Source organism: Pholcus phalangioides, unplaced genomic scaffold (assembly GCF_987345545.1).
Source record: "Pholcus phalangioides strain wild (caught in Gottingen) unplaced genomic scaffold, Ppha-v1.0 ptg000009l_1, whole genome shotgun sequence".
NCBI classification, from domain to species: Eukaryota; Metazoa; Arthropoda; class Arachnida; order Araneae; family Pholcidae; genus Pholcus; species Pholcus phalangioides.
This window is the reverse complement of record NW_028301602.1, coordinates 53,794,569-53,817,650: the sequence shown is the minus strand read 5'-3', so window position 1 is coordinate 53,817,650 and position 23,082 is coordinate 53,794,569. Positions and strand designations below refer to the sequence as shown.

General features: G+C 40.7%; 1 protein-coding gene across 4 annotated transcripts in view; it reads right to left on the bottom strand.

Annotated features, from left to right (window-relative positions):
* LOC149083307 (inactive CLIP domain-containing serine protease A8-like) overlaps positions 1-23,082 on the bottom strand; it is a 163,090-nt gene that overhangs the window by 71,529 nt on the left and 68,479 nt on the right. For all 4 annotated transcript variants that reach the window (XM_089236541.1, XM_089236540.1, XM_089236539.1 and 1 more), the window contains exon 5: positions 16,524-16,795. In XM_089236541.1, coding sequence (XP_089092667.1) covers positions 16,524-16,795 — 272 coding nt within the window. The remainder of the gene's footprint in view (positions 1-16,523; positions 16,796-23,082) is intronic.

Below are 23,082 nucleotides of genomic sequence, written 5' to 3'. Positions count from 1 at the left end.
GTGCTAATTGATTTTTCGATACGAGCATTAATTGTGTTGGCACGGAAGGGGGAAAAATGTTAATGATTTCATTGTTGCATGCACTGAATTATTTGGAGGTTTTAAAAATTATTCGTGTCCTCATATCTTAGCCGAAAGCTTTCGCAAAGAATCTAGTCATGAACCAAGAGTTAGAACTAAGTCAACAGAGATGAGAAAGAAACTGCGTAGCTATTACTTTCTCTAAAAGTTTGCCAGGGGTGGATTGGTCTATATGTTCTGCAAAGAGAAGGATCTCTATATTTCTCCAGAAAAAAAAGCACACTGCTGATTTTGAAGTGATTTGGAAAAAATTAAAATCTTAAACATTTATTCAAAAGTACCAAGAAGATTTCTGGAAAGCGTTTGAGTAATGCTTGTAAGAGGATGTTATTAATACCGTCGATCCCCGGTGACTTCTTTTTATTCAGATGTGATAATATTCGCCAAATTTCGACGCATGAAATTTCTCGGTTACCTGGATTGAGACAATTATCCTGTTGATCTGATGTAGATACCCAATTAACATTTTTGTTTGTATCACTTGGTCGTTCCGGGAAAAATGACTGTAATTGTTGTTTTGCCTGTGCTCTGATGGACAAATCATCAGTTAGGTTGGGTTGAAAAAATATTTGCGGTGGAAGAGATGTCTTTTTTTTTTACCGTAGCTTTGTAAAATTTCCCGTATGGGTTTGTAACTGCAGAACAAATTTCCCCTCCAGGAGTTTCTCTTTGTTTTCTTTATTAGTTTCGAATATATCGCTGTATTTCTATAGAAAATTATGCGTAGTACTTCTCTATTATCATCAGTTGCTCAGTGAAATGTTTTCTTGCTGAATCAAGCTGTTCTTCTCGCTACTTCAAGTTCTTTTGTCCACCAGTTGCCGAAATATCTCCTTTTTGATCTTGATACCATGGGATATTTATTTCCCTTTTGTTCAATGGATTTGAAGAAACCATTCGTTGCAATATTTAGTTGGTTATTGTTTTCCGCTTCCCTTATCACATGAGTTCCAATATCATTTTTAAGTGCTTCGAGAAAATTTTGGATTCGTCGTTAAGAGTTTGAAAACGTGTATGAAACCGAGAGTACATGAGGGTCCTGTATTTCAATTTCAATGAAGAAATGTGGGCTGTGGGTTACATCTTGATTTTTGACCTGCCACAAAATATTGTCTAGGGGTGAAATACAATTTGATAACGTGACGTCTGGGGCTCCCATTGCCCCGCAATGCTCATATGTTGTGGAACCATTGTTATGGATGATCAGATGGTTTGCATTTGCGAAGTCGATCAACATCCATCCTATTATTGTTGTCACGGTATCCCCAACTTTGATGATGAGCAATAAGGTCTGCTGAAATTAATACTGGTGAGTTACCTGATTTTATGAGATGTTACCTGATTAAGAATATGCTGATACCAGAATTATTTCTCCTCTATGCGAACTTATTTTTATTGCAATACAATTTGTTGTACTTGAAATCGTTGCTCCCATGATGTTCTCGTTGAGAATCACAATGGCTGTTTTGCTATTGATTGATGTCCAGGGTGGCCATCGAGCTGGCAATTCTTTAAGACTGCCTCTTCCTACCAATGGTTCCTGGGGTGTAATGTGATAGGCCTCCTCGTGGTGCACTCTGGGTAACGCCAAATCTATCACACGTCATTGTCATCGCTTTTTGTGCTCATATACTTCACCTTCAATAGCCCAAATTACATGTTTATTTCTACACATCTTGCAGTACATGTCTTGCGTCTCGTTTTGTCCTGTACATGTCTTGCGTCCAACCCCTCATTGTGGGCCCCGCTCAGGCGGGGAGGGGTCCTCCCGGATGGGGCATTGCTTCTGCGTATGCTCCATCCGGGACGCTGTCTACCTGCGTGTTTGCCGTGCGTGGAGACCCGTAAGGCTGGAGATGGGGATCCTGGTTAGCCTGATGCGCTAGCTTTGGCCTCGGATTCAGCCGAAACGGGAGGCTTGGATTAGCCCCGTCCAGGTCAATCGGCTGTGGTCGCCTCGGTGGCTGAAGGGGTTACACTACTGGGCAGGTAGAGGGGCCGGGCCTGCCGGACATCGTTGAGGTTTGTTGGTGCTGCTTCACGACGATCTTGGATCTTGAACGCGTCTGCTCGCCTGCTTTGGTGGTGTATAGCTCTCTCACCTAACCTGACGTTGCTACTAACCTTCACCGGTTACGTGGGCGCGTCCCCTCGTAGGGCTCCATGGTGGGCATGGTGGGTGAGAGTGGAACAATACCCATTCAAATATGGGAAAAACAAAAAATGCACCAAAACGTCAAAGAACTGCACTTAGTGAAACAATTGTCACAGAAACCGCTTCTTTAAATTTATCTACTGTCTCATTCTTCTTCTTGCACAGTTCTGATAACGATAAACAGCTGTCAAAAGTATCACCATTCTTGATAGATAAAGCTCTCTATGGCGCAGTTGGAACTTTAAAATCAGTGAAGGCTCTTCGTTCAGGAGACCTTCTCATCGAAACCAACACTCCCAGACAAGCCGAACTCATTCAAAAGCTCACATCTCTCGGAGACATTCCCATAACAGTCAAAATCCATCCCACGCTGAATTATTCACGTGGAGTCATCTCAGACCCTAACTTAATTAACATGGATGAAAATGAACTAACCCAGGAGCTAGCGTCTCAAGGCGTAACATCTGCCAAACATATCATGAGCCGCAAAGATGGCAATCTAGCTCCATCACGAAATATAATTCTGACATTTTCATCCCCAACATTGCCGAAAGATGTCAAAATCGGTTATTATAACCTCCATATCCGGCCATACATACCTAACCCTGTAAGATGCTTCAACTGCCAAAAATTCGGTCACTCACGAATGGCGTGCCGTAGTCAACCCACCTGCGCAAAGTGCGGTGAGAGGGACCACATTTCGGACAACTGCACTTCAACATCATTCAAGTGCGTCAATTGCGGTGGCAATCACCCCGCATTTGACAGGAAATGTCCGAAATGGAATGAAGAAAAAGAGATCCAGAAGATCAAGGTCCTTAATAACATCTCATATATTGAAGCACGCCGTCGTGTAATGCCTAACCAAACTCCAATAGCTAGTACATCATACTCTAATATGGTAACAAATCCATCAACAGCTAATAAGACTAACAATGCCACCAAAGCATCTGTAACAACTCAGACCGAACCCATAGCTGATACATCCACTCAAACATAATCTAACCAACCATGTAATAGTTGTGGCTGCTGTTGCTCTGCTGGATTACGGAAGGAGTCCACCACCTCCGAAGAAGCGGGAAAAGCAACAGCGAACACATTCAAAGTAACTACAGCTACTAAGCCAAAAATCAATGCTGGAAATAAATCTAAAATAAAACTATTCAAGACCGGATATTCGAGAAAAGCCATTCAGAGAGCAAAGAAGAACCCTACAGTACAAAACATGTCACTGCTTGATGACAAATCAATTGGTGACATGGATCTCGATAATCCGCCAGAATCCGGTGGTACTCGCCGGAAATTAGACTGAAATAAGTTCAAAGACCTTGAACCGTCTACGTCCATTTGAAATTTATGGCCAACATTATTCAATGGAACATTCGTGGTCTTAGATCTAATTACGAAGATCTAAAGGATTTAATCAATCACTATCATCTTGTTTGCGTGGCACTCCAGGAAACTTTCACGAAGCCCTCGGAGACATGGAACATCAAGCGACATTCCCTGTTCCGTATTGACTACGATGACGGGAGTAGAGCCTGCCGCGGTGTTGCAATGCTGGTTCCACATCATGTGTCGTCACGCGTTCTAACGCTGCGCACGAACCTGCAAGCCATCGCGGTGGAAATCTCTACAGGCCTAAGAGTTACCATCTGTTCCATTTATTTGCCACCAAATGACACCATCTTACAGAGAGATCTAGAAGAACTGATTGATCAATTACCACCACCATTTTTTCTTCTTGGAGACTTCAATGCACATAACATGATTTGGGGTTCTAACAGCAACACCCCTCGTGGGGAAATGGTTGAACGATTGTTAGATGACATGGACCTTACCATCATGAATGATGGCAGTTTCACTCATTTCCATGCCCCAAACAATAGTTTCACTGCAATAGATTTATCATTATGCTCACCTTCACTCTTGCCGAACTGGTCCTGGTCGGTTGATCCAGACCTCCACGGGAGCAATCATTTCCCTCTAGTGGTTAAGTGCCTTGATCGAAGCCATAGCATACCTGAGGGTCCTCCTCGGTGGAAGCTTGTGGCCGCCCGATGGGCAGACTTCACGGTCAAGGCAGAAATCACGGAGGATATGGTTTCGCAAACCGACGTCGACCATTGTGTCGACCTTGTGACCAGTTGTATGATCTCAGCAGCCAATGAAACAATACCCAAAATCTCCTCGAAACTTCCTAAATTTCCTAAACCTTGGTGGAACCACGAATGTAATCTTACGATTAAAGCACAAAAGAAAGCATGAAGTAGGTTCCGGCGGTATCCTACCCATGACAACAAGTTGGCATTTTTAAAAGCAGAGGCGATAGTGAGAAGAACCAGGCGCCAGGCTCAACGCGAGTCCTGGCACAAGTTTACCACGGGAATCAATTTTTTTTTTTTTTTTTTTTTTGAAACCGAGCACGACTCAGGTCTATCGCCATGGGCAATTTACTACCTAGTGAGTTGTGCCGGAAGTGTAAGTGTGTGTACCTAATAGTCTGAGTGCGTATCTAGTGTTGTGTATGATTTTTCAGTGCTGCCATCTATATCTCAGAAGTGAAGTGAGTGATGTGTAGTGACTGAATATTTGTATTGTTTGTAGGACTGTTGCTCTCTGTGGCGAGACTTTTTAACGGGGAGATCGGCTCACATTTGCGCCTCAAAGTTGGGAACCACAGAAAACCAACTTCAGCCGACCACCACTGTGGCGACGGTGGGGCTCGAACCCGGGTCCCCGCGATGCGAGTCCGTCACTATGACCACTCGACCACCACAGCGGCAATCAATTCATCTACTTCATCTAAAGTCATTTGGGACTGTATCCGAAAAATCAATGGTCATTATCAGTCTCATCCGATCACTATTTTAAACACCAATGGCACTATCATCAGCGATGTGAGGGATATTGCGGATACCATCGCCGCCCATTTCGCCACTGTCTCCAGTGATGCGAACTATCGCCCATCGTTTCATCCCATTAAATCATCGGCCGAACGTGCATCGTACACCTTCCGGCCTTTTACACCGGAGGGGTACAATTCATTGTTCACCCTTCATGAACTGACGACGGCCTTGCAGAGAAGTCCTGACTCAGCTGTAGGGCCCGATGCCATTCATTATTCCATGATTCGGCATCTCTCACCAGAATCACTGTCACATTTACTCATTTTATTTAATCGGATCTGGGTCAGTCATTCATTTCCTGACACCTGGCGAGCAGCCATAGTTCTTGCATTCCCGAAGCCTGGCAAAAATCGTCAACAACCGAACAGTTACAGACCTATTGCTTTGACCAGTTGTTTATGTAAGCTCATGGAACGCATGGTCAACTATCGCCTTATGCACTACCTTGAGGTTAACAATATACGTATTTTATCTAAACATCAAAGCGGCTTTAGACGGTTCAGGCCCACAACATGCAATCTGTTACGCCTTGAGACATCAATAAGACAAGCATTCGTAAAGAGGGAGCATATGATAGCTATAGTTTTCGATATAGAAAAAGCCTACGATCGTACATGGAGGCACGGAATTCTTTCCGACCTCTATAATTGCGGCTTGCGGGGCAACTTGCCCATTTTCATTAAGAACTTTCTTGCTCGCCGCATCTTCCAGGTACGGATCGGAAGCACGTTATCAGCTCCCCAAATTCAAGAACAAGGTGTACCTCAAGGTAGCATTTTAAGTGTAACACTTTTTATTTTAAGACTCAACGGGGTGTTGAACCAACTCCCGTTGTCAGTCACTGGCGCACTATACGTGGATGATCTGTTGATATCATATCAATCAGTGAATATGAGGTCAGCCGAGAGACAATTACAAACCGCACTCAACAAGATCAGCAAGTGGGCTCATGATAACGGTTTCTCTTTCTCCGCTGACAAAACCGTCGCTGTGCATTTTTGCCGGCGTCGTGAGCTTCATGATGACCCACAATTATTTTTAAATAATATGACATGAATGTCGCTCTCCACTTGTTAATACAAGATATACGGAAGACTGGATGTTGTGAAGATATTTATTATTTCAGATGTTTATTTTTTAAGGAAGGAAAAAAAAAAAAAACTCATCTCTGCCTCTACCGGGAGTCGAACCCGGGTCCCTCGATTGCCGGACGAGTGCTCTGACCACTAAGCTACAGAGGAGATAGAGATTTTCCTTCGCTAGAGCGTATATATGCCGAACGGAACCGTGCAATGGACGGTGAAACCGATCAGCTAATAGCTCATGGACGACGAGCCACCAGAGGGCTATATATATGACATGAATGTCGCTCTCCACTTGTTAATACAAGATATACGGAAGACTGGATGTTGTGAAGATATTTATTATTTCAGATGTTTATTTTTTAAGGAAGGAAAAAAACTCATCTCTGCCTCTACCGGGAGTCGAACCCGGGTCCCTCGATTGCCGGACGAGTGCTCTGACCACTAAGCTACAGAGGAGATAGAGATTTTCCTTCGCTAGAGCGTATATATGCCGAACGGAACCGTGCAATGGACGGTGAAACCGATCAGCTAATAGCTCATGGACGACGAGCCACCAGAGGGCTATATATATGACATGAATGTCGCTCTCCACTTGTTAATACAAGATATACGGAAGACTGGATGTTGTGAAGATATTTATTATTTCAGATGTTTATTTTTTAAGGAAGGAAAAAAAAACTCATCTCTGCCTCTACCGGGAGTCGAACCCGGGTCCCTCGATTGCCGGACGAGTGCTCTGACCACTAAGCTACAGAGGAGATAGAGATTTTCCTTCGCTAGAGCGTATATATGCCGAACGGAACCGTGCAATGGACGGTGAAACCGATCAGCTAATAGCTCATGGACGACGAGCCACCAGAGGGCTATATATATGACATGAATGTCGCTCTCCACTTGTTAATACAAGATATACGGAAGACTGGATGTTGTGAAGATATTTATTATTTCAGATGTTTATTTTTTAAGGAAGGAAAAAAAAAACTCATCTCTGCCTCTACCGGGAGTCGAACCCGGGTCCCTCGATTGCCGGACGAGTGCTCTGACCACTAAGCTACAGAGGAGATAGAGATTTTCCTTCGCTAGAGCGTATATATGCCGAACGGAACCGTGCAATGGACGGTGAAACCGATCAGCTAATAGCTCATGGACGACGAGCCACCAGAGGGCTATATATATGACATGAATGTCGCTCTCCACTTGTTAATACAAGATATACGGAAGACTGGATGTTGTGAAGATATTTATTATTTCAGATGTCTTATTTATCTCCTCTGTAGCTTAGTGGTCAGAGCACTCGTCCGGCAATCGAGGGACCCGGGTTCGACTCCCGGTAGAGGCAGAGATGAGTTTTTTTCCTTCCTTAAAAAATAAACATCTGAAATAATAAATATCTTCACAACATCCAGTCTTCCGTATATCTTGTATTAACAAGTGGAGAGCGACATTCATGTCATATATATAGCCCTCTGGTGGCTCGTCGTCCATGAGCTATTAGCTGATCGGTTTCACCGTCCATTGCACGGTTCCGTTCGGCATATATACGCTCTAGCGAAGGAAAATCTCTATCTCCTCTGTAGCTTAGTGGTCAGAGCACTCGTCCGGCAATCGAGGGACCCGGGTTCGACTCCCGGTAGAGGCAGAGATGAGTTTTTTTCCTTCCTTAAAAAATAAACATCTGAAATAATAAATATCTTCACAACATCCAGTCTTCCGTATATCTTGTATTAACAAGTGGAGAGCGACATTCATGTCATATATATAGCCCTCTGGTGGCTCGTCGTCCATGAGCTATTAGCTGATCGGTTTCACCGTCCATTGCACGGTTCCGTTCGGCATATATACGCTCTAGCGAAGGAAAATCTCTATCTCCTCTGTAGCTTAGTGGTCAGAGCACTCGTCCGGCAATCGAGGGACCCGGGTTCGACTCCCGGTAGAGGCAGAGATGAGTTTTTTTCCTTCCTTAAAAAATAAACATCTGAAATAATAAATATCTTCACAACATCCAGTCTTCCGTATATCTTGTATTAACAAGTGGAGAGCGACATTCATGTCATATATATAGCCCTCTGGTGGCTCGTCGTCCATGAGCTATTAGCTGATCGGTTTCACCGTCCATTGCACGGTTCCGTTCGGCATATATACGCTCTAGCGAAGGAAAATCTCTATCTCCTCTGTAGCTTAGTGGTCAGAGCACTCGTCCGGCAATCGAGGGACCCGGGTTCGACTCCCGGTAGAGGCAGAGATGAGTTTTTTTCCTTCCTTAAAAAATAAACATCTGAAATAATAAATATCTTCACAACATCCAGTCTTCCGTATATCTTGTATTAACAAGTGGAGAGCGACATTCATGTCATATATATAGCCCTCTGGTGGCTCGTCGTCCATGAGCTATTAGCTGATCGGTTTCACCGTCCATTGCACGGTTCCGTTCGGCATATATACGCTCTAGCGAAGGAAAATCTCTATCTCCTCTGTAGCTTAGTGGTCAGAGCACTCGTCCGGCAATCGAGGGACCCGGGTTCGACTCCCGGTAGAGGCAGAGATGAGTTTTTTTCCTTCCTTAAAAAATAAACATCTGAAATAATAAATATCTTCACAACATCCAGTCTTCCGTATATCTTGTTTTAAATAATAGTCAAATCTCTACAATAGGTAATACAAAATCCTCGGCATTACATTTGACAAGAAACTTACATTTAAACCTCATATTTCACAGCTGAGAGCTCGTTGCATGAAGACGATGAACCTCTTGAAGGTCATCTCTTCTACATCATGGGGAGCAGACCGTAAGTCGCTCCTCCACTTATATAAAGCTCTAATACGATCAAAGCTCGACTACGGTTCCATTGTATACGGGTCAGCCCCTCGGAGCTATCTGAGTGTGCTCGACCCAATTCATCATCTCGCTCTCCGCATTTGCTCTGGAGCTTTCCGAACTTCTCCCATGGAAAGCCTCTATGTCGAATGCAACGAGCCATCACTGACATCAAGACGCCAACAACTTTCTTTGAAATATATCGAAATGAAGTCTTTGCCAGGTCATCCACTTCATAATGTCATTTTCAATCCGTCATTTCATAGACTTTTTGCTGCTCGACCTTCATGTGTTCCATCTTACGGTCTTCGTATGAGGGCACTTGTAGAAGAAACACAAATAGACATCAGTCGTGTGGCCCCAGTTGCTTTGCAACTGGCACCATGGGAGCAGTCTCTGCCAGATGTCTCTCTTTCATTATCGTTATACCCCAGAGCCACCACAGCAGATGTTATATATCGACAGATATTCTTCAGGCACAGGGATAGGTACAATAGGTACTTCCCCATATATACCGATGGCTCCAAGAGCCCTGGGCATGTCGGTTGTGCCTACATCTGCTGTGAGGAGACATCTTTCAAACTTCACGACACATTCTCTATTTATTCGGCAGAACTGTACGCAATCCTTCAGGCTCTACGTCATATACGACGCAAACGCCACCGACGATGCATCATTTATAGCGACTCTCTCAGTGCATTACAAGCACTGTGTTCTTTCACTTTTCATACCCATCCATTTATTCATGCCATTTTTCATGAATTGAATCACCTCATTCATCACGGTACCACAGTAAAATTTTACTGGCTACCAGGTCATGCAGGAATACCGGGCAACGAAAAAGCAGACACCGCAGCTCGAACAACAACTAACATTGACAATAGCCTTTTGGTTCCTGCCAGTGACCACTTCTCAATCCTCCGGGAAGTGATGCATCGTCGCTGGCAGGAGCACTGGAATAATGAAGTTAACAATAAATTGCATGCCATCAAGCCCACACTTGGCCATTGGCGTTCGAGCTGCAGAACTAACCGAAAGGAGGAAGTTCTGCTTGCCGGGTTGCGCATAGGACACAGTCGTATCACACAATCATATCTTTTATTACGAGAGAGTCAGCCACAGTACCCACATTGTCAAAGTCCATTAACCATTGCTCATGCTTTTACTTGTTCATATCATCGTCATCATTTTACGACCGCTTTTGGTCAAAGTCATCTTTCACTTCATGACATTTTAAATGACCATAGCGATGCATCTCACATTTTTAAATTCATTAAAGTCATTGGTTTTTATAACAAATTATAGATTTTTACAATTCATGTCATTGTTTTATGCTTTACTTTGCTTTTTATCATGCATATTTTTAGTATTTTGACATGACAAAAGAATGATTTTTCTTATTTTTATAATTTGTTTTGGCGCAGTTTGACCAAATTGGTCCTTGCGCCAGAAAATTTAAAATCCAATCCAATCCAACCAATGGTTCCTGTAGAAGCAGGATATCCCATTTATTTTTTGCAGCTTGAGATAGTAGGAGTGCTGTAGCGTTTCTGCATTTGTTTACATTGAATTGAAGGAGTTTAATAGAGTTTCCCATGAAGATAAATACTAAGCCAAATAAATATGGAATTTAAGTTTGAAGTGAAGTTGACTTTAAAGATGAATAGGACTGCAGAAATGAAGATTTAGGCCAAGAAGATGCTAAACTTTAACTTGAAATTCTTTCTGACCTTTGAAATGGTGATGCCTTTGGACGTCAATTTAGCTGAAATAGATGACTTGGTCTCTGGATGGACGATATTGGAGTAGAAAATCTGCTGCATTAAGTCATCATAAATGCGTCTGTTAGATCCTTTCCCCGGCTGATAAAAGTATGCGTACAGAAACCATTGGTGGTCGTCTCCTGCTGAAATACCAGCTGCCTCCGGAGAAGAAGGGTGAAGTGGGGTTGAGAGAGGGACTCTCCTATTTAGTTGACCCGAAGAAGGACCGCTCCTAAAATTGAACGTTTGATTTCGGAGGTGGAGCGCCAGTCACCTCCGCATAAGAGGGATATGTTGAAGCGGAGGAAGAGTTATTCCTGATTAGGCGATATGAAGGGGGATTTATTCTGAAGTTGGGGACTCGGTAGTCCGTAAGCCCTTTCAATATCCCAAGGTTATTACTTCTATTCTTAAGTGGAGGAGGACGCGTTTGTTGGTGTTGTGTCCGCCAAACAAATTCTATATTGTTTGTGAGAGAAACCAAACAACTTTTGGAAAATTTGTGGACGGTATTAGCTCTGTTAGCGGTTATTTTTTGACCCTGGGCATATTGTACTGATCTCGGATGTTTAAACGAATCCTTCCTTTGACTCTGGGAAAACTTTTGTTTATCCGATCGTCCTTGTTTCTGCCTTTGCACAGTAATCCAGTCATTTTTGCCCTTATTCAACTGATCCGGAGGTGAGTTATTGCTATATCCCGCTAATCTGAGAAGCCTTGGGAGAGTTGGTTGAGACCGTTTCGATTTGGCTCCCCACTTGTTGTCCTGATTTGAATTCGTCTTCACCAAATCCTCCTGATCCATTCTTGCTTCGTCAATGATCTCAAAAGAGGAACTTCCAGATTCGAAGATGGATCCATCCAAAAAACCTTGTGGAGGGAGAATCAACTGATTGTCAGAGGTGGTGGCCGTCTCCAGAGGTGTGTCGTTACTTTTTTGTTCGATGTTGTGGATTTCTTCCTGCCTCGAAGAGTTCTCTGAAAAAGAGGGCGTTGTGGAAGGGGCCTGGGACGTACGTGTGCCGAATCAAAAATTCTCTCCTCATCCTCGATATCCTGAAATGTTCTTTCTATGTTTTCCCCAGTCTGTGTTCCAAAGTCTTTAACTGAAGATGCTATCTGTGAGATTATATCGTTCTTTACCAAATTACCCGTAGAGTCCGAAATCCCTGTAGATGAAGGAATTTGAGGCGTTTGTGTGGATACCTCTTGAGTGTTGTTGTGAGTTCCAACAGCCCAAATATTGATGGTATCGAGAAGTTTTTCTGCCCTTTTCCTTTGCGCTGTGGGAATACCAAATTTAAAAATTTTCTCTTCTCCCGTAAGAATAGCAAAGGATTTGTTTTACTTCATCAAAAATAGATTGGACATTAAAGACCCCATTTATGAACGTTTGTGAGGGAGCTCCTGTTGTTTTTGAAAGTTTGTCTCAAGTTGAAGTAGAGGCCATAGGTTTCTCAGAAGGTTTCATTTGACCGGAACTATGCCTGATAGCACTATCTGCAACAACCCCTAAAGAGAAGTTGGAAATCGAGGTGATTTCATTTTCTTTTATGCTTTTACCTTAGTGCTAGATCCATATGCCTAGCACTATATGAAGTTTTACCCCGTTTCAACGAGGAAATCCGAGGATTTTTAAAAATCAACGGCTTGCCATAATGGGCCATTAGCCTCTGCTCCCAGGACTTGGTTGATCTGAAGCTCACCCGGTTCTTCTACCAGAGAAGAGGACAAAAAGAATTTTGAAGGCTGACCATTGACGTCTCCCATATCCAAGATATGGTTAACCTCCTTCCTCCGGCATTGAGGTGTTACATGTGAAAGAGAGGAAGTGACCATTGATGAGTCCGTCACTCGAGTGATGTTGGTGTCGGTACAGTCAACTATGCCAGTAATAGGGTCATGCAGGGTTAATTTCTCAGTGTGTGCTATATGTATCCTCTTGGGTATGTACTTGTTTTTCCAGCTGCTCTTTTACTACCGTAAATGTAGAATGTTGAACATTCTTGAGATCCGCAAATCCCTTCAACATTGTCGAAGCCTCCACTTCCGACAAGGTTGTATCCATAAAATCTTGGTCCATGATATAGGTGTCTGAATCGACCTGAAATGGAGGATTTTCCTGATCGGATATGTTCAAGTCCTCATTATTCATCGGTCCTGGTGATGTTTCTTTGTTCGGTGAATCACTGTTGTCCTGAGTCGACGGTGGATCGGAATGATCAGTTAGAAGGAATGAGTCTTTGTCGTATTCCACCAATTCCAATCGGTGTTGCCTGTATATGTTCAACGAATTTCCCAGAAAAGCCGGGTCTAGGTGTGGTTGAAACCTATTTTTCAGTCTCTGGTGGAGTTCTTGAATCCCGTTACGCAGTTTGTTAAATGCTTTTTTGCCAGGGGTGTCGTTGTTTATCATTTTAAGACGTTATAAAAATATGAAAAGTGCCAATATTGCCAAATATTATATAAAAATAACACAATTTACTGCCTACAAAAAAACACAACACTCGTGCAATCAAAATATAATTTTCAAAGCCAATAGTATTAACTTGAAATGACCAAAAATATCTGCACTTATCAGAGTACGAACTTCACGTAAAAACTTTCGGAAGCTTTTTTTGACGTGATTGGTTTCCTTCCATCTTTTTTTGGCATGATGGACATTCCATAAAGGTCACGACGGATTGCACGCCGAAGACATCCAAGCTCTGTCACAAGAAGCAACGTAAGCACTTCACCGCCCACCCCCCCCGAAGGGGGCAAATGTTTGATGAAATTTCTGATGGATCTCTCAGATTTAGTTGAATGTGTTACCATTTATTCTGACACGTGCTCAGGTCAGAACAGAAATATGTTTGTTCCTGTGATGTATAACGTGGTTCTGCAGAGGAAGGAGAAGTTAAAAGAAATACATCACACTTAATTACATACTTAATACATACTTAATTCTGAATGCGATTCGGATCATGCAAACATCGAAAGGGCCAGGAAACGCTGTGATAGTACAATACGTGTTCTTCAAGATTGGATGATGCTTGTCAGAATGTCAGCAAAGCATTTTGTAGTGATCCAAATGAATTCTTTTCATTTTCGAGTCTTATAAAAGACATTTTCATGAGAAGAACGGTGGACATACAGAAACTACTAATTATTTGTCACAATATTTTCTGGTTGCATGTCACCAAGAATTTTGGTGAGTTCCAATTTAAATGCTCACTGAAGGATGGGGGAACTTTTCATAACTTGCGGTATTAAGAGAAGAGGACGACCATCTGCAAATAATTTATGCTTGCCTATTGCTTATGAGGAACCACTAAATTCAAAAGAAGAAGTGCAACGACATTATTTCTTTGTTGGAATTTGTTGATTCTCTATATCATACATTCTACCAAAACTTCATTCGTCTAAGAATGCCTCTGCTTACGTTAGTGACAGCGAAGAAGCATCTACATGATAAAGCAAAACACTTGTAATTTAGGAGGAAAGTGAGAAATTTAAAAGGTTTTGGCATAATAACCCTTTCTTAGAGGGATAAACATAACTTAAATTTGAAATGTGTGTGTATATGTCTTACTTTCATATTTAATATGTTTCTGAGTGAGTTATGTTCTGACCAAATCACAGCGTTTGGTCGGAACATGATATCTCAATTTCTCGCTAATTATAACTAATTAGAAGTGAGATAAACGCACAGACACGAGCATACGGCTAAACAACATGCTAATGTATGATATTTTCATTTGTATGTATACTTGATTTCTGATTTTTAAAATGAGAATGAAAATAAAAATGCTTATATCTCAAAACTGTGATTTTGGAGTTATGTGCTGACCAAACACCACAGATAGGTGACATCCATATTTGTTATGGGCATCTTTTTCTCAGCCACCTCGTTGGGCATTTTGCTTGTTGTGGCGTTGTATTTGTAATTTGTATTTATAGTCATCAAGCAATTTGAAAATTTATACTTTATAACGAATTATATGTGTGTTTCCATATTTTACTAAGTTGATAGTTTTTCAATAAATATCCATTGCATACGTGAGTGGCGTTTTTTTATATGATTTCATTATCACTATCAATCTGTTTAAAACATGTCTTGAATATTATAATTTTATGAGATAAAAAGAACAAAGTATAGGGGTGGGAATATTTTTAATCGATTAATCGAATTTTAATTGAACATTTTTCGTAACTATAAAATATTAATTAATGCTATAGAAATGAAATTTATTAAATTCACGCACCCATTCGCTAGATGTAAACAAGTATAGGAATAGCAATAGACTAAGAAATTAAGGCTGTCACTTAAAGCAATTTAATACTCGCCTGCGGAACATATTTTGTTAAAACCTGTAATTTCTTCGTTTGGATCTTTTGGTTTTCTTTAAATCAATTATTTTTGTTTAGTCACTGATTGCGAGACTACTGTTGATCATACTGTTATTTATTCTCCTTCAAACTCCTCCCAACAGGTGCTTGCGAGGAAAGGGATTAATAATTCCAAGAATACGAACAACTACTGTTCATAGTACAGACAATAAATTTTGGTCTTACCTTTTAAAACTCTCCTCAAACTCAATTTGAAACTGAAATTATCACAATTTTTCGTTGAATGGACAAAATTTGATCAAAATATTGATTCAAATGTTTCTAAATATATGACCCCGTATCACAAAGGTATATATATTGGTAGAATAATATTTAGGGCATTTAATCGGTTTCGTTAAATAAATCCAGTCAAATTACTAACTTTTTACTCAAATTTTAATCGAACTTTAATCGAATTGATAAAGTCGATTAATTCAACCAAAATTTTTAACTGCAGTTAACAATTGATTGATTAATCGACCCAATGAATCGGACCAGCCCCAAAAGTAAATAATAAAAATTAAACTGAATGGGTATAAAACAAATTATTAAATGTTAGCGATAATACTGTACCTAATAATAAAATAATTTAAGTATAAAATAATAACCTATGCGAAAATTTCATTCCATTCCAGTACAGTCCCTGAACACAAAGATTTTCAAGGCAGTGTGAACTTGCCAAATAAGCATTAAATCGCCAAAATATCGTGAATTTCAATGATGTCATACTGAGTGAATATTGCATTTTTTTGTAAATGACTTCTCAGAGGAAGATCAACATTTCACTAATTGGAAGTTTTAGCACACGGGGTCTACATGAAAAGTTAATTTTTCAATTTTTCTGTGCATACGGCCCCTTGGAAAATTTCAGGCATTTTGAGTAACCACGTCATTTGAAAAAAAATTGTAAAGTCAACGGTTGTAGAAATATTCGCTGTGCAAACAATTTGGGACAGCCTGAATAGATAGGCACATTAAGATGAAGTGTTTGTTGTTCCTGCACATTGACAACAAACCTAGAAACGGTGATAGGCATTGCATTAAACCATTTGATTGATAGTCATCTCTGGTCAAGTACATTATTTCCATGTATGAGAATGGTGAAAAGACACAATTTCGTGTGGTGTGGTGGTTCTCGTTAATCCGAGCTACCATGAAAACCTGCTCACTAAAAGCGAAAGAATCGCTGTACAATTAGTATTGTACCAAACAAAATGCATTAATTTGCTCGTGAGTGATCTAGATTCTCGTTAAAAGCAAGTATATTAAGGCAGCACCGACTATATTCACGAAAAACCGCAGAGAATTCGAAAGTAAATACGAATACATAGTAAAAATGCTTACTGTATGAATCTTTGCCCCATCCGGTGACTACGCAGTTCTGACCAGCAAAGTTCTCGTCATATTTGGGTAGACACACTGTATCGATGTGAGGGGCGAACTGCACCGGATTTCGAAGCCTGAGGATCGCAATGTCGTTCCAGAGGCTCGTGTTCCTATATTCTGGGTGGATGATTATCTTGGAAACGTTGTAGTCTTCATGTGCCAAAAACTCCTTCGTTGTTTGAGTGTCCCATTCTCCGAGCCTTACTTTCAGAGGATATTCGTCGTACTTGCTGAAATGAGGAATGAAATAAATAATTATAAGCTGGAAACAATATACGCTTGAAATTGCTGTATTCAAAGATGTAAGAAAGTTGAAAAATAAATTGAATCATTTATCCCTACTGATATTCGTCAATACATTGAAATTGATAGACCTGTGGAGACGCAATACTCCTCGAGATTTGCTTTAAAGACACTCGCGCCCTCTACAGTCGTCTGACGCGCTTACGTTTCTGTCCGATATCCTCGTGTACCTGTATAATATTCCAGAGTCTTCTTGTTGTTGTAACCGTCAAAGCGTACGAAGTCATCGTTGTTTTCGATTCAATTCCGTGGATATTTTTTGGCGAGCTTCCTAAGGCACGTGTGGTAGTTCCTTAGTGTTAATTCGCGTTTTTCGTAAAAATTTTGTTTTTACTCGTTTTTTCCTTTCAACGTGTTTGGATTATTCTATACTTTTCTAGTGGTTCATTGATTATTTATTTTGATATTTCGTAAATTATTTTTTCGATTCAAAGTGAAATCTTATAAAGTTCGGACTCAAGGTAAGGGCTCTGTTTTCACGTGGTTACAATGCCCTTCTCAAGAACAAGGATAATTTCATAGATTTTCTGGTTAATAGTATCAAAGTGTTCCAAACAACCATGAATTCTGCCAAGTCAGAGACCTTCGCTTCGGCTAGCACAGGTAAGGTGCCTAACCCTTTTAATGTTTGGTCGTCCTCGATTTGCGGCACGAATATCATCGATCATTCCGAACCAGCGTGTCTGTTTACTCTCAGACTTTCCGGTCCGCAAGCCATTCCGAAAACAAGACCCATTGATTTGAAGAAATACATTTGTGGCCAAATTTCAAACCCCAAAAATATTCATGAAATTCGCTTCACCCGTGCCGGTGAGCTTCTGATTACCACAGGTGATCTTGAAGATAGTCAATATATTTGATACAAGATATATAGAAGACTGGATGTTGTGAAGATATTTATTATTCTCAAATAATAAATATCTTCACAACATCCAGTCTTCTATATATCTTGTATTAACAAGTGGAGAGCGACATTCATGTCAAATATATTTGATATTCCTGTCAAACCTTTCCTTCTTACAGAATCCATCTCGTCTAAATCTATTCTTAATAATGTCCCTACTGATATTCCGGTTTGCGAAATCGCAGATGAGCTCCAAAGTGAAAACCTCCAGGTTATCAGTGTCCGTCGTTTCATCAAAGACAACAATCCCTTGCAGACGGTATTAGTCACGACTCTTGGTAAAAGTATACCAAGTGAGGTCAAATTGTGGTTCCTAATTTTCCATCCACGCCGTTTCATAGATCAACCAAAGCAATGCCAAAAGTGTTTTAACTATTCGCACAGAAAAAAGTTTTGTAGAGCTACTAATCAGATTTGCAAAAAGTGTGGTGGCGATAACCATGACTATGACCAATGTCAAAACTCTGTTTCTTGTATAAACTGCAAAGCTTCTCACTTTGCCACTGACCGAAATTGCCCGACATTTATTTTTGAAGCGAAAGTCCTCAAATGCAAAGCTGAAAACTATGTCCCCCATAAACATTGCGCGAGCCATGTGCAAATCCAATGATACGTCGTATGCTGGTCGAGCCAATAGTTCAACTTCGTCGGACATTAACTCTTTGAAACAGGAGATCAGATCCCTTGTTCATGCAGAGGTAAACGCTCTTAGAGAAATCGTTCTCAAGGAGCTAAATGCTAGTCTCCAAGAATCTCTCCACAACTCAATTAGATCCTTGATACCGGTGATCGTGAGCTCAGTTCAGACATCACTCCAAAATATGTGCATGCCAGCTTCAGACGGTGCACTTGTGGACATGGTGGCTTCTGGTATAAACGTTAATGACCCACTACCATCTGAAAAAGGTCTAGTCTCCGATGTTTCTAGTGAATTCGAGTGTAATGATTTCTCCATTTCGCCCGCGGAAAGAGCGAAGCAACGCCGAACAATTAAAAGACAAAAAAAGGGGTCTGAGCCCCAATCCTGAACTTGAGTGCCCCCCCCGCACCCGATCGTTATCAAGTAGATAGCGATGTTTTTTGCCTTTGTTATGTGCGTATTTTTTTCCCCCCTTGTTTTTCTTTCTGCATTCAGTGAAAAGATTTCATTGTTATCGTGCTCAAACTTGTTTTGTTTTCCCCCCCCCCTAAAGTCTGGGTTATTTTTATGTTTTTTCCTTACTTTTTTTTTTATTATTATTATTTGCTATATAATGAATAATGTTGACAGTGATATCAAGATTATCTCATGGAATGTTAGGGGTATTTCATCTAAATATTTAGCGATACATAATTATATGTTGGATTATGATGCTTTATGCTTTCAGGAATCTTTTTTTGAAGCCATCAAAAAATTTCTTCCTTCCGGGTTTTCATATCTATCGTGCTGATAGACCTGACGATTTCGGGGATGGTCTTGTACTTGCAGTTCGTTCAACCTACCCCTCCCAATTTATTTGGAAAAGAGTGGACTCATCGTTTGAACTCCTTATTGTCAAAATATTTTTTACAGATCATCCGTTATACCTCATCAATGCTTACCGGCCCTCATCTCCTTTCTCTTTCACAGCTATTAATGAAATTTTCAATTTTATTTCCGGGGACTTTGTTCTTCTTGGTGATTTTAATGCCCATTTCTCTGCGTGGAATTCGCATTTTGATTCAACTGCTGGCTGAGCTCTTTATAACTGGTATTTATCTAATAATGTTTGCCTTACTCCTCCCACCTGCCCTACCTATTATGATGCTACCACGCAATCCTATCTGGATTTGTGTTTTTCATCGCCTGAGGTTCATCGTTCACTATTCTGGTCACCGTTGTCATCATTATTTGGTAGTGATAATCTTTCTGCTATGATCTCATTCTCCTCATTGTCAAGTTCTAATATCTACTACTTATACAAAATTCGTTGGGCATCCTTACTTAAAGATTTAAGTAGGGTTTCCGCTAACGCACCGTTTGATACTCTCTATGCTTCCATTTCTGAAACGGTTCAAAATAATTCCTTTATCACCAGGCGCCCTCGTTACCCTCGTATTTCTCTTGATAAAGATGGGCGTCTTCTCCTTAAGGAGAAAAAACTGGCCTTTCGTCGTTTTAGGTTTTCTCCTTCGCAAGACAACTGGGTCTCATACAAACGGTTGTCTACTAAATTTCGGTGCCACCATCGCACTCTGAGAGTCAAACTTCTTTCAGATGAGTTACTTCCTTTCTCTCCGCCTTCCAAGATTTATTCAACACTAAGACGTCATAGATACGTCGCAAACAAATCTTTTGATAACTCTCATCATATTGTTGTCATTGCCCAAAACTCTTATGATGACGCTCTTGATCAAATTGACCTCTTCCGAGATCATCATTTCCCGTGCGGTCGTAGGGTTCCCCCTCATTCATTCGGTGAACATATGGATATGGCGTTTACAGATATAGAATTATTGCGAGCTCTTCGGACTGGTAGGTCGAGTACTCCGGGTCCAGACAGTATCCCACTACGAGTCTATAAAAGTCTTCCAAAAAAAGGTCTGGAATTTCTACATGCGTTCAACGAATTATGGTCATCAAATTATATCCCTCCTTCATTTAAGGAAGGCAGAATTGTCTTTATTCCAAAACCTGGCCGTTCACCATCGGAACCCTCTGCTTTTAGACCTCTCACTTTGATTAACACTGTGAACAAAATTTTCGAACGCCTCATTATTTTTAGATTAAGTTGGATTTCATTCAAATTTAATTTGTTCTCTTCCTGCTTTTATGGGTTTCGCCCCAAAACTGGTTCAGAATCATGTTTACGAGACATTGTGTCCACTATCTGGGATGCTTTCAAGAACTCTCATGTCTTGTATCTCTTTGCCTTAGACTTGAAAGCAGCGTATGATTCGGTTCGTCATGATCTTCTAATTAACAAGTTAGCACGAATGGGGTTCGATAAGTAATTTCTATCGTGGCTTTATGAATACCTCATCAACCGTCTCCATTTTATTCACTGGAGAGGCAGGAAGTCCAGTACGTTTTCACCTACTACTGGTCTCCTTCAAGGCGCTTCTTTATCGCCTCTTCTGTTCGCTTTATTTACGATTGATTTACCTTCATACTTGCGTCCCAACATTCATCTCTTCTTGTATGCGGACGATATTTTCCTGGCCGCAAGTTGTTCGGATGGATCCTCCGCTGAATCTTCTCTTACTCTCGCTGTATCTAAGACCATGCAATGGGCTGAAGACAGTGGTTTCACTATCTCCCTTCCCAAGTCAAAATTTTCAATTTTTATTAGGAAACGTTCCTTTCATTTTCCTACATTTACTATTGGTGGAGTGTCTGTTCCTTTTGATCCCTTCATAAAAATGCTGGGGGTCTTTTTTGATAGATCTCTGACTTGGGCAAAACAACTCAGTACTATTAAAACTAAAGGCACTTTTATTTTAAATATTTGTCGTTCCATCGCATTCCGCTCTCGAAATGTTCCTTGCAAACATACGAAACCCATTATCTTGAATATGGTGTCTGGTCTTTTATGCTATGGTGCACATTCTTGGTTCAATTCCTCTCGTTCATCTCTTTCTAAAATTAATATTATTTATCACTCTGCTTTGCGTTCGATTTTAGGTCTACCTATATCTACTACAATTGACAAAATGAGAATGATTTTGGCATTACCGACTCTTACTGAACTCGTTTCATCTCGATGTGGCTCTGCTTGCATTCGGTCAACGGCGTCACCCTCCCAGGGCCCTTCTAATCTGTGGGACTCAGGTTTCAGACGTTTAGCCCCCCCCCCTCTGAGGAATAAGAAATGATAACTCATGAAAGAAAGAATCGTTTTATTGTTAGATTTCAATAATACGTAATAAAACAAAAAAAATCACGAAAACAGTTTCCATTTTAAACACACAAGTATAAAATTATTTAAATTATTATGATACAAAAATTCAATTAGCATAGGAAGAAATAATATATTGTATAAATTTAGAATTCAGGTGCAATAAATCCGAAATTCGATGTTGGAATTTATTGACGTTAAATAGAGGGGAAAAATCTCATTAAATGCTAAATTACCTTATCGACCTAAATAGTTTCCTAATTTTATCTGTTTCCCACATTCCAATTTTACAATTTAAAATGTGGTAAGAACTTCTTTCCTACCCGTTTTCCCATCCTCATCGTGTCGGATATCCCCAACGTCCGATGGTAGTTACATTCGATGTCTGCAAAAACAATCACCGCTCCTGGAACTAATTCATTTTTTTTACCTTTTCCTTAACTTGCATTAGTCGATCTGCCTTCAATTTTTCAAAAATTCCAAAAAAGTAAAGTTTGAGGGGCACTAACGCTCTTTCTCCCATTGGTAGACCGATTTCAAAGAAAGATCCTTCTATTGGGTGATGAGGATTACGTAGGTACGAATTAGTATTAAAATTAACATCATTGGTCAGGTTCACCCCCTACGATTTTTCGAAGCATATGGGAGGAAGACGATTGTTCTGTGGGGGTTTGTACAAAAAAAAGAGAAGGGGAAAGAAAAGAAGAGAGGGAGCAAAGAAAAAGTCAGGAAAAGACACACATTCCCATGGAAGGGATGAGTAAATAAATGAAATAAACCCATAAAGTCAATTATCACAAAAATTAGAAACTTTGCCTGGTTTTAATTATACAAAAATTGTCACGTTTTCAAGACAAAGAAAATTCAATTGGTCGAATGGTCGACGCGTTTCGGCTCTTCAATGGAGAGCCGTCATCAGGACCTCGTGGTCAGAATTCACACGAATGATTCGTGGAGGACTGAGCTTAATAAAGCCTGTCCAAGCTTATTAACCTCAGTCGAGACAAAGTTTTCAACACTTTGCAACAGATGGCTCCCCCAATTCGCATCCAAAGACCACTCGGACGCAGCAAATACTAAGGCGAACTCTTCGGACGACCAGACGTAAACATCACCCCTCCATGACTCATTCGTGTGAATTCTGACCACTAGGTCCTGATGAAGGCTCTCCATTGAAGAGCCGAAACGCGTCGACCATTCGACCAATTGAATTTTATTTGTCTTGAAAACGTGGCAATTTCTGTATAAAATCAAATCAATTGCCTGCAGGGGGCAATACAATGGTCAAGAGATAGGTTTCAGTATTATAGGGGGAGAGAGAGAAAAGAAGAATACGGAGCGGCTATTACGAAATTTTTGAAGGGGCCCTTTAAGTAAGTGGCCATAAAATTAAGGAGTGTTGATGATGGAGACAAAAGAGCATGTTTTGTACATTTAAATGGCTAAAGGCCCT